Source organism: Rhinopithecus bieti, unplaced genomic scaffold (assembly GCF_001698545.2).
Source record: "Rhinopithecus bieti isolate Rb0 unplaced genomic scaffold, ASM169854v2 scaffold_32008, whole genome shotgun sequence".
Classification (NCBI taxonomy): Eukaryota; Metazoa; Chordata; class Mammalia; order Primates; family Cercopithecidae; genus Rhinopithecus; species Rhinopithecus bieti.
This window is the reverse complement of record NW_016814433.1, coordinates 961,663-978,318: the sequence shown is the minus strand read 5'-3', so window position 1 is coordinate 978,318 and position 16,656 is coordinate 961,663. Positions and strand designations below refer to the sequence as shown.

The 16,656-nt window shown below is 48.2% G+C and overlaps 1 protein-coding gene and 1 long non-coding RNA gene across 2 annotated transcripts in view; one reads left to right on the top strand and one right to left on the bottom strand.

Annotated features, from left to right (window-relative positions):
• Nucleotides 1-16,089, bottom strand: part of LOC108514394 (uncharacterized) — a 24,485-nt gene extending 8,396 nt beyond the window's left edge. Inside the window, exons 1-4 of the long non-coding RNA XR_001881206.1 lie at nucleotides 15,818-16,089; nucleotides 14,304-14,388; nucleotides 13,978-14,089; nucleotides 13,748-13,838 (exon numbers count right to left, since the gene is read on the bottom strand). This is a non-coding gene — a long non-coding RNA (uncharacterized LOC108514394). The remainder of the gene's footprint in view (nucleotides 1-13,747; nucleotides 13,839-13,977; nucleotides 14,090-14,303; nucleotides 14,389-15,817) is intronic.
• NLRP1 (NLR family pyrin domain containing 1) overlaps nucleotides 1-16,656 on the top strand; it is a 59,337-nt gene that overhangs the window by 19,156 nt on the left and 23,525 nt on the right. Inside the window, exons 7-8 of the mRNA XM_017850608.1 lie at nucleotides 11,582-11,752; nucleotides 14,005-14,175. Coding sequence (XP_017706097.1) covers nucleotides 11,582-11,752; nucleotides 14,005-14,175 — 342 coding nt within the window. The remainder of the gene's footprint in view (nucleotides 1-11,581; nucleotides 11,753-14,004; nucleotides 14,176-16,656) is intronic.

The window sequence follows — 16,656 nt, the reverse complement described above, 5'->3', positions numbered from 1 at the left end:
CATCATTCTTAGCAGACTATCACAAGAACAGAAAACCAAACACCACATGTTCTCACTCATAGGTGGGAACTGAACAATGAGATCATCTGGACTCGGGAAGGGGAACATCACACACCGGGGCCTATCATGGGGAGGGGGGAGGGGGGAGGGATTGCATTGGGAGTTATACCTGATATAAATGACGAATTGATGGGTGCTGATGAGTTGATGTGTGCAGCACACCAACATGGCACAAGTATACATATGTAACAAACCTGCACGTTATGCACATGTACCCTAGAACTTAAAGTATAATAATAATAATAATAATAAATAAAATACTTTAAAAAAAATTGTGGTACAAACAGACAGTGGACTATTATTCAGTGCTAAAAAGAAATAAGCTATCAAGCTACAAAAAGATATGGAGAAACTTTAAATGCATGTTACTAAAATAAGCCAATCCGAAGAGGCTACATGCTGTATGATTCCAACTGTATGACATTCTGGAAGAGGCAAAAACAAGGAGATAGTAAAAAGATTAGGGGTTTCCAGGGCTTGGGGGAAGGGAGGAATTAATAGAGCACAGAAGAGTTTTAGGGTAGTGAAACTATTCTATATACTATAATCGTGCATACGTATTATTTTACAGCAATCAAAATCTATAGAATGGGCACCACCAAAAGTGACCCCTAATGTAAACTATGCACTTCGGGTGATGATGTGTCCCTGTCAGTCTATCAATTGTAACAAATGTCACCACAATGTACTAGTGTGGTACAGCATGTCAATAGTGGGAAAGATTGTATGAGGGATGCGGGGACAGGGAGTATATGGGAACTCTCTGTACTTTTTGCTCAGTTTTACTGTGAACCTAAAACTACTCTAAAAAATAAAATCTACTGAAGAAGGAAGAGAAGAAGAAGTGGAGAAATCTCAAATCAGTAACCTAAACTTACACTTCAAGAGTTTGTTTTCCTTGGGTCTTTCATGTTAGTAAAGAAATTTTTTAAAAAAGCAAACAAAACCAAAAGCAAGCAGGGGGAAAGAAATAATAAAGACTAGAGATAAATGAGACAGAGAATAGAAAACAATACAGAAAACCAATGAAACTAAACGTTAGTTCTTTAAAAATACCAACAAAATTTGACACCTTTTAGCTAGACTAACTAAAATTAAAAGTAAGAAGATTCAGATTACTAAAATCAGAAATAAAAGATGGAGTATCACAACTGAACTTACAGAAATAAAGGGATTATAAGTGAAAATTATGAAATATTGTAAGCCAACAAATTAGATAACCCAGATGGAATGGGCCAACTTCCAGAAAGACACAAATACCTAAACTGACTTAAGAAGAAATACAAAATCTTAATAGACTTGTAACAAACACAGATATTGAATTAGTAAGTTAAAAACTTTCTATGAAACAAAATACAGGCCCAGATGGCTTTACTGGTGAATTCTACCAAATATTTAAGGAAGAATTAACACATCTTTTCAAACTCTTCCAAAAATAGCAGAAAAGAGAACACATGCCAATTTGTTCTATAAGACCAATATTACCCTGACACCAAAATTAGACTAAGATAACCAAAAGCATCACAAGAGAAAAAAAAATCTACAAGCCAACATCCTTTATGGATATATATGCAAAATTACATAACAAAATACTGACAACATATAAAAAGGATTGTAGACCATGACCAAATGGGATTTATCCCGAGAATGCAAATTGAGTTTAACCTAGGAAAATTGATCAATGTAATGCAAGATGTTAATAGAACAAAGAACACAAACCAATGGTTATCTCAAAGACAAAAAAAAGCATCTGACAAAATCCAACACCTTTTCATATTGAAAACACTCAGCAAACTAGAAATAAAAGGGAACTTTATCAACCTGATAAAGTTGTTACCAGTGAAAAACCCACAGCTAACATTATACTTAATGGTGGATGACTGAGTGCTTTCCCCCTAAGATTAGGAATAAGACAAAGATGTCTGTTCTTGCCATTTCTATTCAACATTGTACTCAAGGTTCCATCCAGAGCAATTAAGCAAGAAAATGAAATTAACGGCTTCCAGATTGAAAAGAAAGTAAACTGGGCCGGGCGCGGTGGCTCAAGCCTGTAATCCCAGCACTTTGGGAGGCCGAGACGGGCGGATCACAAGATCAGGAGATCGAGACCATCCTGGCTAACACGGTGAAACCCCGTCTCTACTAAAATACAAAAAACTAGCTGGGCGAGGTGGTGGCGCCTGTAGTCCCAGCTACTCGGGAGGCTGAGGCAGGAGAATGGCGTAAACCCAGGAGGCGGAGCTTGCAGTGAGCTGAGATCTGGCCACTGCACTCCAGCCTGGGTGACAGAGCGTGACTCCGTCTCAAAAAAAAAAAAAAGAAAAGAAAAGAAAAGAAAGTAAACTGTTATTTGCAGGTGACATGATGTTGTATGTAGAAAATCCTAAGGAATCTACAGATATTCAAATTAGGGCCGGGCATGGTGTCTCATGCCCTGTAATCTCAGCACTTTGGGAGGCTGAGGTGGGTGGATCGCTTGAGTTCCGGAGTTCAAGATTAGCCTGGGTAACGTGGCAAAACCCTGTCTCTACCAAAACTACAAAAAATTAGCCAGGCGTGGTGGCACACTCCTATAGTCCCAGCTACTCAGGAGGCTGAGGTGTGGGAGAATTGCTTCAGCCTGGTAGGCAGAGGTAGCAGTGAGCTGAGATTGTGCCACTGCCCTCCAACCTGGGTGACAAAGGGAGACCCTGTTGAAAAAGAAAGAAAAAAAAAAAACTACGATTTCCGCAAGGTTTCAGGAAACAAGATCAATATACAAAAGTTCGTTGTACTGCTATACACTAGCAGCGAACAATCCACAAATTAAATTAGGAAAACAATAACTTTAACAAAAGAAAGCTTGTACACAGGGAACTACAAAAAATGGTTGAAAGAAATGGTGTAAGACCTAAACAAATAAAAAGATGTCCCGTGTTCATAGATGGAAGACTTGATACTTTTTTTTTTTTTTTTTTTTTTGAGACAGAGTCTCGCTCTGTCGCCCAGGCTGGAGTGCAGTGGAGTGCAGTGGCCGGATCTCAGCTCACTGCAAGCTCCACCTCCCGGGTTTACGCCATTCTCCTGCCTCAGCCTCCCGAGTAGCTGGGACCACAGGCGCCCGCCACCTCGCCCGGCTAGTTTTTTGTATTTTTTAGTAGAGACGGGGTTTCACCATGTTAGCCAGGATGGTCTCAATCTCCTGACCTCGTGATCTGCCCGTCTCGGCCTCCCAAAGTGCTGGGATTACAGGCTTGAGCCACCGCGCCTGGCCGGAAGACTTGATACTATTAAAATGACAGTACCCCCGAAACTGATGTACAGGTTCAACACAATCCCTGTCAGAATCCCAGCTGCCATTTTTGCAGAAATGGACAAGCGGATTCTAAAATTCACAGGCAAAAATAAGATTGCATGTCAAGCCTGGGGAACACCCCCACCCCAGTATTTAATGGCCAAAGAAGAGCCAACAAACAAGCCTGAGAAGGAGGGACCACATAGATGAAAGGGACACCAGGAAAGAGAAGTGTCGTGGAACCCAGCAGAGGAGAGGGTCTCAAGGAGGTCAGCAGGGGCTACTGATGCTGGGAGGTCTTGTAAGATAAGTACTGAAATTTGTCCATAGGATTAGTGATAGGAAAGTCATGAATAACCACAGCAGAAGTAGCTTACGTGGCATGAAGAGGCCAGAATGCAGACTGGAGTGGATTAAAGAGGGAGAAAGAGGTTAAAAAATGAGACCACAAATACACTTTTTTTCAAAGACTTTGATAGTGAAAAGGAGGAAAGCACTAAAGCAGAGGGGATGGTGGGCTGAGTAAATGTGTGTGTCTGTCCATCTGCTTACTTGCATTTAAGAAGGAAAAGATCTCAGTTTGAGAATCAGTGGAGGAGGAGTGATAAAAGACACAAGATGGAGAAGGAATCATTGATGACTCTCTATCCTCAGAGGGAGGAGGGAGGAGAAAGATTGGCCTTGGAAGAGGGAAGAAATGTCTCCTCTACTGTAACAGGAGGGGAGATGAGGACAGGGAAGAGAGAGGTAGGAACATAGGATTCACTCTGAGAAGCTGAGAGGTTCCCATCTGATGGCTTCATTTTTGTCTGAGAAATAGGAATTGAGTTGTCTGCTAGGAGTGAGTGTGTGGGTTGAGGTGCTGGATGTTTGGAAAAGGCAAGATCTTCAAATGGCCATAATAGAGTGTGAGATCTCTGCCTGTCAGGCATTGCTGTGGCCCATGTGAGGATCATGGTCATGATTCCAGATGGCAGCCACATACCCTGTTGCACAGGTGGGAGTTGGGGTGGAGAGTGGGAAGATAGCAGAAGTCAGGGTTAGCCAGAGGAATGTGATGGAAGGTCAGAGGGTAAGAAATTCAGGGATACTGCCAATGAAGGATCGTGGAATCTAAGCTACATTCTAAGGAAATGGAAGAAAAGAAAGTGATAAGAGATTGAGAGAAGGGAGATTGCAAAAAAGGAAAGCAATCAAGAGATTGCTCATTGAAAAGGAGTTATAGTGGGAGAAGTTGAGCAGGCAGAGTAAGGAGGCAACCCCTGCCTCGTGCTGTGACTTGCTGTATCCATGAGGCTGCTCTATCCACTCCTAAGACCTATCCAAGGAGAACCACCAGAGTCCAGTAACAATGCTTTTGAGTAGGACTAAGGAATCCTGGTTCTACCTCAAACTTCACACCCCAGTAGGAAGACACCAATCTTCAATGTACTCTTTTTACATTGGCATAGAATTTCACTGTCTCGAACCCAAACACCTCCATATCCATTAATTCCTTGGGCCTTCCAAAAAACACCCTGCAAAAATGGCAGAGCAGGGACAATTATTTCCATTTTCCATATATAAAGAATGGACTGGGGAAGGACATTCCCTGGAGCCAGACACACACAGGTTCCAATCTTGCCTCTAACAGTTACAGATTGAAAACTATGGGTAGGTTTCTTTAGCAAGTTTCAGTTTACTCATTAATAACATGGATTTACTATGTCTATTGCACAAGGTGGCTACAAAGTCAAAGGAGATCATGTGTGCTATGTACTTAGGGTCATTTATGCTATATACTTAGGACATGTATACTGTGTACTTAGGATCATATATGCTGTGTACTTAGGACATGTATGCTGTGTACTTAGGACATGTGTGCTATGTACGTAGGTCCACCATATGCTATGTACTAGGGCACGTGTGCTATGTACTTAGGGTCACGTATGCTATGTAGCTAAGTTCAAGTGTGGCTATTGTACTTAGGGTCACGTGGTCCTATGTAATTAGGACATGTATGCTATGTCTTAGGGTCACATATTGCTATTACTTAGGTCACGTATGCTATGTACTTAGGGTCACGTGATGCTATTACTAGGGTCATGTATGCTAATATACTTAGACATGTATGCTGGTGTACTTAGGGCATTATGCTATGTACTTAAGGGTCACCGATGCTATGTACTTAGGGTCTGTATGCTAGTGTATTAGGAGACATCGTAATGCTATATACTTAGGATCACATATGCTATGTACTTTAGGATCACATATCTATGCTATGTACTTAGGGTCATGTATGCTATGTACTTAGGACATGTATGCTATATACTTACAATCACGTATGCTATGTACTTAGTGCCTAAGTTGTCCTAAGAGGCTCAGAGAAATTAACAATTTTCCCAATTCACATAGTTAGCAGTGGGAGAGCTGGACACAACTCAGTGAGGGAGGGCATGACCAGCACCAACACCTGCCTCCTCTGTATCAGGTAAGCCGGGGCCTGATTAATTCTGGCTCACTGGGGGTAGCACCATAAAAAGAAAGAAAAGTGGCCTAAGATTACCAAATCTGGATCAGGCAAATGTGAATATTTCCCACAAGAAAAACATCTCCACATGGAAGAACACACAGCCTTACACATGCTTGGATGCCAGACTACCCAAGACCCACAAGCAAAGTCCTAACGATTATATTTCTATTTTTTTTATTTACCTGCATCTCCCCATTTCCTCCCCCACCTCGCCCCTGGTAACCACCATTTATTCTTTCTTTGTATATATTTTACTTTTTTAATATTTCACCCACAAGTGAGACCATGTAGTGTTTTTCTTTCTATGTCTGGCTTATTTCACTTTTGGATTTATCTTGAAATACATTGAGTAAGCTGGTGTCAAGTATTCTGGGGTTTTTTCACTAATGGCATGTAAAATTGAGCACATTACACAGACAAAGGAGAAATTGGTGGGAGTGGGGTTGGAGAGCTCAAAAAAGGAATGCTGGAAAGAGCAAGGTCAGGGGAGAGACCAGACAGAGGGTGTGGAATCAAAGACACATGAAGGCGGACCCTTGGCCTCCTCTGGGACAGAAGAGAAAGGACTATGTGATGACACAGGCAGCTGAGGACGGAGAGGTGGAGGGACATTGAGGGTTTTGGTTTCCACAGCAGCAGCATCCTTTAAGCACCAACCTTTTGCCAGGGCTTCCCTAAGAACGTGGCATACATGATCTCCTTGGATCTTTGCAGCCAGCTGGTACAATAGACATGGCAGATCCATGATATTGATGAGTGAACTGAAACTTGATAAAGACATCTGCCATGGTCTTCAACTTGTGACTGACAGAGGCAAGATTTGAACCCATCTCTCTCTAGCTCCAAAGCCTGTGCCCTTCACCTGCCCACTGGGGTCACTACTGCCCAGGGTCAGATGGCCTCAGCCTCCTCACAGAGTTCCAATACCGACGGTCTTCACTGGGGCTTGGGAGTGGGTAGGACTGGAGGAGGGAAGTCCACACAGCACAGCTTGTAATGGTAAGTTGTTCAAAAATGAATAAAGCCCCAAGAGAGATGCATTTGTTTATGCTGAGATGAGTCCTGGGGGCAGGAACATGCCCAGTGAAAATGAGCTTGTCAACAAGCAGGAAATCAGATAAGCCAGGTGGGTAAAACTGACCACCCAGGGAGAGAGTGAGCTGGCAGGAGACAGCCATCTGGGAAGAAGGCCGTCAGCTGTGAGATGCTAGCCACAGGCGGTGAGCACAGAGCCACATCTACCAGCTGTGTCTGGACTTTCTTGAGCCACACTCTGCAGCTCAGGGTTGGGAGCAGAGAAGGAAGACAGCGATTGTCCAAGGAGACATTACCAAGGGCCTGGTGCACTCTAAAATGCCAAGTGCTCTACAATGCCACATACTGAGTCATGTCGTGTGTGTCTGTGTGTGTGTCTGTGTGTCTGTTATGTGTTTCTGTTGTGTGTGTGTCTGTTATGTGTGTCTGTTGTGTGTGTCTGTATATGTGTGTGTCTGTGTGTGTGTCTGTGTGTCTGTGTATGTGTGTGTTTGTGTGTTGATGTGTCTGTATATGTGTATGTGTGTGTGTGTCTGTGTGTCTGTGTGTCTGTGTGTGTGTGTATGTGTGTCTGTTGTGTGTGTGTGTCTGTGTCTGTGTGTGTGTCTGTGTCTGTGTGTGTCTGTGTGTGTATCTGTGTGTGTCTGTGTGTGTGCCTGTGTGTGTGTCTGNCGTGTGTGTCTGTGTGTGTGTCTGTGTGTCTGTTATGTGTTTCTGTTGTGTGTGTGTCTGTTATGTGTGTCTGTTGTGTGTGTCTGTATATGTGTGTGTCTGTGTGTGTGTCTGTGTGTCTGTGTATGTGTGTGTTTGTGTGTCTGTGTGTCTGTATATGTGTATGTGTGTGTGTGTCTGTGTGTCTGTGTGTCTGTGTGTGTGTGTATGTGTGTCTGTTGTGTGTGTGTCTCTGTGTCTGTGTGTGTGTCTGTGTCTGTGTGTGTCTGTGTGTGTATCTGTGTGTGTCTGTGTGTGTGCCTGTGTGTGTGTCTGTGTGTGTGCCTGTGTGTGTCTGTGTGTGCCTGTGTGTGCCTGTGTGTGTCTGTGTGTGTGCCTGTGTGTGTCTTGTGTGTGCCTGTGTGTGCCTGTGTGTGTCTGTGTGTGTCTGTATCTGTGTCTGTGTGTGTGTGTCTGTGTGTAAGAGAGACAGGGGGAATTGGAGTTTCTCTCCGTCACCCAAGCCGGAGTGCAGTGGTGTGATCATGACTCAATGCAGCCTCAAATTCCTGGACACAAGCCATCCTCCTGCCTTGGCCTCTAAAAGTGCTGGGATTACAGGCAGGAGTCACCGCACCTTGCCAGGATGTGGTTTAATACAGCTGACCTTAGATTCCAGGTTGGATAGGAAGGTCCAGAAGGAAGTCAGAGAAAAACAAAGGGGAAAAGTAGGTCTTGTGAGAGCAAGGAGAGACAGGGATGTTTGGAGGCGATGTCCCAGAGGCTCCTGAAACTCAGCATATTCTTACCTAGACTCTCCTCCCTAACTGAAAACAAACTGCGCCTCCTCTCAGAACCAACTGCTTCATTTTCAGGACCCAGTACAAAATGCAAATGCAGTGTCCTAGCTCAAAAGTCAGGACGAAAGTGCTGTTAAAGGTACTAAGATACAGAGCTTTTTCTTTCTTCCATAGTTTCTCTCTCAACCTATCCCAGTGTTTTTTATTTGCTATTTAACGATGCATTCCCTTGGGCACTGGGACACTAGCAGTGTCTGTCCAGACCCTCAAAGGTGCCTGGAGGCCTCTCCACAGCTAAGCATGTGCACATGGCCCACCAGATGGAGGCTGCGTCTCCCATAAGTCACCAGACCCAGGCAACATGCCCCAGAGTGGGTAAAATGTCAAGCCAGATGTCTGTCCTTCCCATGGGCCACCACCCCAGCCTAAAGCAGATGGGAGACCCTCCAGGGCGTTGCCAGGATGCATTAGCTGTCCAGATCAGTGGTGGGGGAGACTGGCCCCCACCAAATCACCAAATGTGCCATGATGCTGCCAGCCCACATCGAGAAAGGCTGCCACCTGCCCTACCCCGGGATGCCCCACCTCAACCTACCCATGCCTGATCCAGGCCCCCACCAGAGATAAAGGGTGGCAGTAATCACTGGGCTGAGGGGCAGGTTGAGTGGGGATCCCACAACCCTCAAATGCAGTATGGCCAAGAACTGTCTCACCCCGAGCAAAGGAGGGAGGTGGCAGGAGGTGGCAGGAGGTGGCTGAGGCCCCATGGTCCCGTCAGACTTCACCTACGAGACACAAATTTAAGGACAAAATTGGCCTTAAGAAATGTTGATGGCCACCACAGAGCATTAACCCCCTAATCTAGAAGGGTCCTCCTCACGCCCCTGCCAGTTCCGGGTCCTTCTGAGCACGGGGCCCTGTGCAACTACCCTGGTCATACACCAATGAAACTGACATTGTTCTCACATCTACCTTCTCAGTAAGTGACAGCAGCTTCTACTCTGAATCCAACCTAGAGGCCTCCCTGGACTCCACTGAGTGCCACAGGGTCTACTCGAGGCATCTCCCGAGGTCACTGCTCTGACCCCATTGCTCATCCTCCCCGCAAGACCCCTTGCCTCCCGCCTTTCCCCACCCAGCCACCTCCACTCCCTCAGAGATCTTGCTTTTTTTTTTTTTTTTTTTTTTGAGACGGAGTCCCGCTCTGTCACCCAGGCTGGAGTGCAGTGGCACGATCTCAGCTTACTACAATCTCTGTCAGGGATTGTTCTAAAGCAATGTAGAGACCAGGTCACTGCTGTCCTCAAGAACTTTCATGGGTTCATCACTGCCACAGGAAAATAGGTTTAAACATCTTACAATGACATCCGAGACCTACCACTGTCTTGATATTTTCCAGCTTTACCCTCAAACTTTCTCTCTAGCTGGGTAGTCTTTATGCCAACATTACTATACGAACCGCCTGCTGTGATTTCACATCTGCCCTACCAGCCACACGTGCCCCTGCCTCCGCCCTCACCTCAGTGAACCCCTCATTTAAGGCTCACCTTTTCCTCCCTGCCTTGGCAATCACTCATTCGTCTGCCTTCAGCTGTACCTGACGTGCCCCTCTTCTGATACTACTTCGTTCATTTATTTACTACATACTTACTAAGCACCTACTATATGCTAGACCCTGCTCTGGGCACTGGGATATGACTAGCAATGAAAATGGGGCTGGGCACAGTGGCTCATGCCTGTAATCCTAACACTTTGGGAGGCTGAGGTGGGTAGATCACCTGAGATCAGGAGTTCAAGACCAGTCTGGCCAACATGGCGAAACCCTGTCTCTACTAAAAATACAAAAATTAGCCAGGCATGGTGGCTGGCACCTGTAGTCCCAGCTACTCAGGAGGCTGAGGCAGGAGAATCCCTTGAACCCAGGGGAGGGAGGTTGCAGTGAGCCAAGATCATGCCAGTGCACTCCAGCCTGGGCGACAGAGCAAGACTGCATCTCACACGAAGGAAGGAAGGGAGGGAGGGAGGGAAAGAAAGAGGAAGAGCGAGAGAGGAAGGTAAGGAGGGAGGGAAGGAAGGAAGGAGAGAAAAAAGAAAGAGGAAGGAAGGAAGGGAGAGAGAGAGGAAGGAAGGAAGGGAGAGAGAGGAAAGGAAGGAAGGAAGGAAGGAAGGAAGGAAGGAAGGAAGGAAGGAAGGAAGGAAGGAGAGAGAAACAGGAAGAGAGGAAGGAAGGAAGGAAGGAGAGAGAAACAGGAAGAGAGGAAGGAAGGAAGTGGGCAAAATTCCTTCCTCAAGGAGCTCACATTCTAGTTGGGAGGGAGGACAAGAAGCCAAATAAGAAAGTAAAATATATTGTGAGTGACATGAGCTGTAGAGAAAAGTAAAGCAGAGAAGAGCAGGGAGTCTGGGGGCAGGTGTTCAATTTTAAGTGGAGAGATGAGGCAAGATGTCACCAAAGCGACTTCCTTCTGAGCAAAGACCTGACGCAAGTGGAGGAGCAAACTATGAGATATCAGTGCCAGAAGATTGTTCCGGGCAGAAGTGCAGCAGAAGCAGCAGGTGCAGAGGCCTTAGGTGGAACTGTTCCTGGGGTGTGGAAGGAATAGAGAGAAGGGCAGTGAGGATGGAGCTAAAAGAGATTAGAGGCGAGGGCCGGGCGCGGTGGCTCATGCCTGTAATCCCAGCACTTTGGGAGGCTGAGGTGGGTGAATCACAAGGTCAGGAGATCGAGACCATCCTGGCTAACACGGTGAAACCCCATCTCTACTAAAAATACAAAACATTAGCCAGGTGTTGTGGCGGGCACCTGTAGTCCCAGCTACTGGGGAGGCTGAGGCAGGAGAATGGCGTGAACCCGGGAGGCGGAGCTTGCAGTGAGCCGAGATCGCGCCTCTGCACTCCAGCCTGGGCGACAGAGTGAGACTCTGTCTCAAAAAAAAAAAAAAAAGGTGAGGACAGAGATTATGAGGATCCAAGTCCTCAGGGCCCTGTAGACCAGGAAAAGGACCTTGAATTGTACTCTGAGTAATGTGGGGAAATTGGAGGGTTTTAATTAAAAAGGATCAAAAAACTATGATGTGTTTCTATGTCTATCCCCAAGTACCCTGTGCATTTCTGGGGCCTGGGAGGGTTTTCTAAACCTCTACCTGACCCACAGGCCTGGCGCATAGTAGGTGATCAGTGGGTGCTTGTGGGTGTTTGTTGAATCAACAGGTAAGTAACCTCAAGACCGTGGGTGTATGTCTTCCACAGGTTGGCCAGCTGTGGCCTCACAGCTGAGGACTGCAAGGACCTGGCCTCTGGGCTGAGAGTCAACCAGAACCTGACCATGCTGGACCTGAGCTTCAATGTGCTCACGGATGCTGGAGCCAGATACCTTTGCCAGAGACTGAGTTGGCCGTTCTGCACGCTACAGCGACTGCAGTAATTGTTCTTGGTGGGCAGGGGGAGGTGGAGGGAACCACCTGCCACCATGAGGCAGGTGGAGGGTAAGGGCAGAGAGAAGGTGAGACCTGCTTTGTGGGAGTGGGAGGAGCCTGCAGGATCTCAGCCAGGGAGCAGAGGCTCAGGAGGAAACTCATCCACCCTTGGACAGAGGGAGCGGGCCTCCAGGCTCCAAATACAGCAAGAGAAGCCAAGTTGAGTCAAGGGGCATGAATGCTAGGTGGGGACAGGGGGCAGAATTTGTGGTCATTTTCACAGACTGCCACAGAGGAGGATGATCATAGTGCCCACTGCATAGAGCTATGAGGATTGCAGCAGTGTTTTTCTATCCCTCTCCTGTTCCCGCCAGCTGTGATCTGCCCAGTAACAGGTCCTCTTCCTTGGCATGGGGTTCTGCCATGGAGAGCTGAAATCACTGGTGTCCACTGAATTCGATTTTCTATCTCATCCGAGGGAACAGAGCCATCCCCCACTACCATGTAGAAACAAGTCCGGGCGCAGTGACTCATGCCTGTCATCCCAGCACTTTGGGAGGTCGAGGCAGGCGGATCACTTGAGGTCAGGAGTTTGAGACCAGCCTGGCCAACATGGTGAAACCTTGTCTCTACTAAAAATACAAAAAGTAGCCAGGCGTGATGGTGGGAACCTGTAATCCCAGCTACTCAGGGAGGCTGAGGCAGGAGAATCACTTGAACACAGAAGGTGGGCATTGCAGTGAGCTGAAATCACATCATTACACTCCAGCCTGGGCGACAGAGCGAGACTTCTTCTCAAAAAAGAAAAGAAAAAAGAAACAAGAGTGAATAGTTCCCTCTCCTGGTCCTGCTGGGCCTCCTGCGTCCATGCACAAAGTTACACATCCCCCTCTGTACACCCGCTCAGGGGGCTGCCTTCCGGGTCTTCTTTTGTTTCTGCCCAAACCCTGAAAGATCCTTGTTTACACCTTGCGAGATCCTTGTTCACACATCACACGTCCCTTCCTTCTTCCCAAGGCCAAACCTCTCCCTTTCCCAGGGCCACTGCCTGCTTCCCCACTCAGTAACCCTGATCAGAGTTGATGGGAAGGGGAGCATGGGAAGGGGAGACAACGCGGATCCCATCCTAACATCAGGGGTCGGCGATCCCTGGTCGGCTGGGAACTCGGTAGCACTTGTAAGATTGAATCCTCGCTACATCTACAGAAGACGAGATTGGGTCTTGGAGAGGTTCATTATTTTCCCAAGGCCACATAGCCAGGAAGTAGCTGCGCCAGGATTTGAAGCCAGGTCTGACATCAAAGCCTGGTTTTCCGTTTTCCCAGTCCCCTCTCTTAGCGAAGGCCCTGTAACGCTTTGTGACATTTACAAGCTTGGACTGCAGCTGGGTCTGAGCATACCCAGCTAGGGCAGCCAACAGTTCTAGAAGCAGGGCTGAGACCCCAATAGCAGAGGATCCCCAGACAGGGGATCCCCCAGAGACAGCCTACATATATACAACATACAGCAGATACATAGCCCTTTTCTGGCATAAATGCTATCACAGCACAAACTCTGCCCTGCACTTTGCTTTATCAGTTAAAATATATGCTGGAGACGGTCCCACATCAGTACATACAAAGTCACATCGTTCTTTTTAATCACAGCGTGGAATTTCACTACATGGACGTACCATCATTTTTGTCCATCGCCTGTTATGAGCAGCCAGATTGTCTCCAGTGTTCGCTGTAAACAGTGCAGCAGTTACCATCCCCCCATGCGTCCTGACACCCAGTATATTATCTGTAGCTTACATTTCGAAAAATAGAACTGCTGGGAAAAGGGCATGTTGCTAATTTTGCCCTCTAAAAAGGCCCTACTGGCCGGGTGTGGTGGCTCACACCTGTAATCCCAGCACTTCGGGAGGCCTGGGACACAGAGCGAGATCTCATCTCAAAAAAAAAGAAAAAGGAGAGAGAAAACAGACCCAGGTGTACAAGTGGGACGTTGAGTAACTTACTCATCAGTGTGGACAGAGTGAGGGGACAGGATCAGGTGAACCACACAGGATTGAGAAAGGGTGGGTGCCGACATCTTGAGGGGTTCCATGGCTGCAAAAGGAAAGTGAAAATCTCTCAGGTTAGTTTGTATCTTCTCTGCATATCACCCCAGACCCTCAAAAGGCCACAGATGCTAGGAAGGAAGATCAGACCCTAGTTACCCTGAAGAGCAAACCCTCAGGACAATGACCTGGGCTGCTGTGTATCTTTCCTGCAGGCTGGTCAGCTGTGGCCTCACGTCTGGTTGCTGCCAGGACCTGGCCTCTGTGCTCAGCACCAGCCCCCTCCTGATGGAGCTAGACCTGCAGCAGAACAACCTGGGCAACACTGGTGTGCAACTGCTGTGTGAGGGGCTCAGGCATCCTGCCTGCCAACTCACACGCCTGGGGTAAGGTCCTGGAGGTCCCTTCTGGGCAGAGGGCAGGGAAGAGGGTTGGGAGGGTGTTGGACAGGGGAAGGAAAAAGGACTGATAAATGCATAGTCAACCCAAGTTTCTTACCAGCTCCACAACTTACACCGTGTGACTTAGACAAGTCACCAAATTCTCTGGAACTCTGTTTCTTCATCTGTGGAATGGGAGTATCATACCCACCTCATGGACTGCAATGAAATAAAATGTATATAAAAACAAGGACAGGCGGGGCGTGGTGGCTCACACCTGTAATCCCAGCACTTTGGGAGGCCAAGGTGGGTGAATCACTTGAGGTCAGGAGTTTGAGACCAGCCTGGCCAACATGGTGAAACCCCATCTCTACTAAAAATATAAAAATTAACTGGGCATGGTGGTGTGCGCCTGTAACCCCCGGCTACTCCGGGGACTGAGGCAGGAGAATCACTTGAACCCGGGAGGCGGAGGTTGCAGTGAGCTTAGATCACAGCACTGCACTCTAGTCTGGGCAACAGAGTGAGACTCAGTCTCAAAATTTAATTAATTAATTAATCAAATAAAAACAAGGACAGTGCTGGGAAGAGAGTCAGGCATGATCAAATGATAACTGTTACTGAGGCCGCATGCTGTAAGGGACTCCCAGGTTCCCCTCACTCCAGGGCAGTGCTTCATTCCTTCATTTACTCATTCATTCATTCACTGAGTGCCTCCCACGTGTAAGCACCAGGCCAGGCCCTGGGGTACAATAGTGAGCAAACAGACATGAGCCCTGCCCTCCTGAAGCTTCCACTCTAGTGGGGAGGAGATGGACATTGGTCACCTGTAAATGCACAAGTCTGTATTTATGAGCTCTGTGGAGTGCTAAGAAAGGAAAGTACAGGGTATTATGAGAATGTAATATTGAGGGAGGATGGGATTTGATCAAAATCCCATTCTCAGGGAAGGCCAGGGAGGACTTCCCTGAGAAAGCGACGTCAGCCTGAGGTCTGAAGGAGGAATAGGTAGCCAGGCCAAGTTGGGGAGAGTAGTCCAGGCCAAGGGATGATGTGGGGAAAGGCCTGGAACAAAGAGGCGCTTGAACCTCGGAGAGCTGAAGGACCCTGAGCGGCCGGAGTGGAGTGAGCCCCCAGCCCTCATTTCCCATCCCGTAGGCCCCAGAGATTCTCGCCCTTCCCCGAGGAGCCACCCCCACACTATCTCTGGGCCACTTCCGCTCCCCTCCACCTCCTGAGAGCAAGCCCAGCGGTGGCTTCTGTCTTGACACTTACCTATGGCTCCTGCCAGGGGCCCTGCCATATGCTCAGGGAGCAGACAGGGGCTCCAAACCCCCACATCCAGAGCCTTCTCAGAGGGGGTCCGGGAAGCCTGGGCCTCGGGCCTTCCTCAGCCAGGCCTCCCAAACCTAAAGAAGTGGTCAAGGCAGAATAACGGAAATAGTCTACATTTGGGTTCTCCTGTAGCTGACACTGGCCATTTACAACCATGGGAACTCCATCCGAGGACGCAGCACCTTTGCACCCCAGTCTGCTGCTCCCCACTGAGTATTTTTGGCTATCACTACCTCCCTTATGCCGAAGAGCCTCTCTCCAGAGCTTGGCCAGGGCAGGCAGATGTGGCTTCAGGCCCCAGCTCAACACTTACCTGTCAAACCTGGGCTGCTTCCAAGGGGGTTTGCCCTCTAGAGTCCCGAGTAGGTGTCCACCTCCTTCCCTCCTGGAGCCAGGAGTTAGCTGAGAAGAATAACCTTCTACTTCAAGGGCTGCGCTCCTCCCCAGGGGCACAACAGCTCTAACAGCAGTAGGGGAACGCATGCAGAGCCCTCGCAGGAGGCAGAGTCTTTTCACCTCCTCCTCGTCTGGGCCTCAGAACAGGCAGGGCAGGATTGATGCATCCTACGTGACAGATAGAGGACAGAGACCCAGAGAAGACAATCAGCATCCCACATCTGGCAGAAACTCCAGACCACAAGGCCTGGGAGGACGGCGGAACCAGGACTCTCTCTTCCCAGCAAAACTTCCGACCACTGGGAAGAAAAGCCCAGGACCCAGGCCTGGGATTTTGAGGCCATGGGGAAATCCCTGGCAGCCGGCTACAGGGACAGCTTCTGCCAGTGACAGCCACCTCACCCAAGGCCACGTCTCCTTCCTGGGGAGGCCCACGTCTGACGACTGGCCAGTGTTGCAGTAGAAAGGCCCGGCCCCTCAACCCAACTCCTTTAAACAGCTCTAAAGGATCATCTCCCAGAGTCGGCTGAGGCCTCCATGGAGACTGCCTCGCAGCCCACGTCTCCCCGATTCCCTCCCTTCCCTTGCCCTGGCATTGACCCAAGAACACACTGCAGCGAATCTCCTCACGGTACCCTCCCCCTCTGAGCCCGGCTCCCAGGGAACGCACCCTGTGGCCGCTCCTCCAGAAGGTGGCAGGTCCCGGGATTCTGGGCCCTGGGGACCTGGGGACAACATGGGAGATCCCAGGAGGAC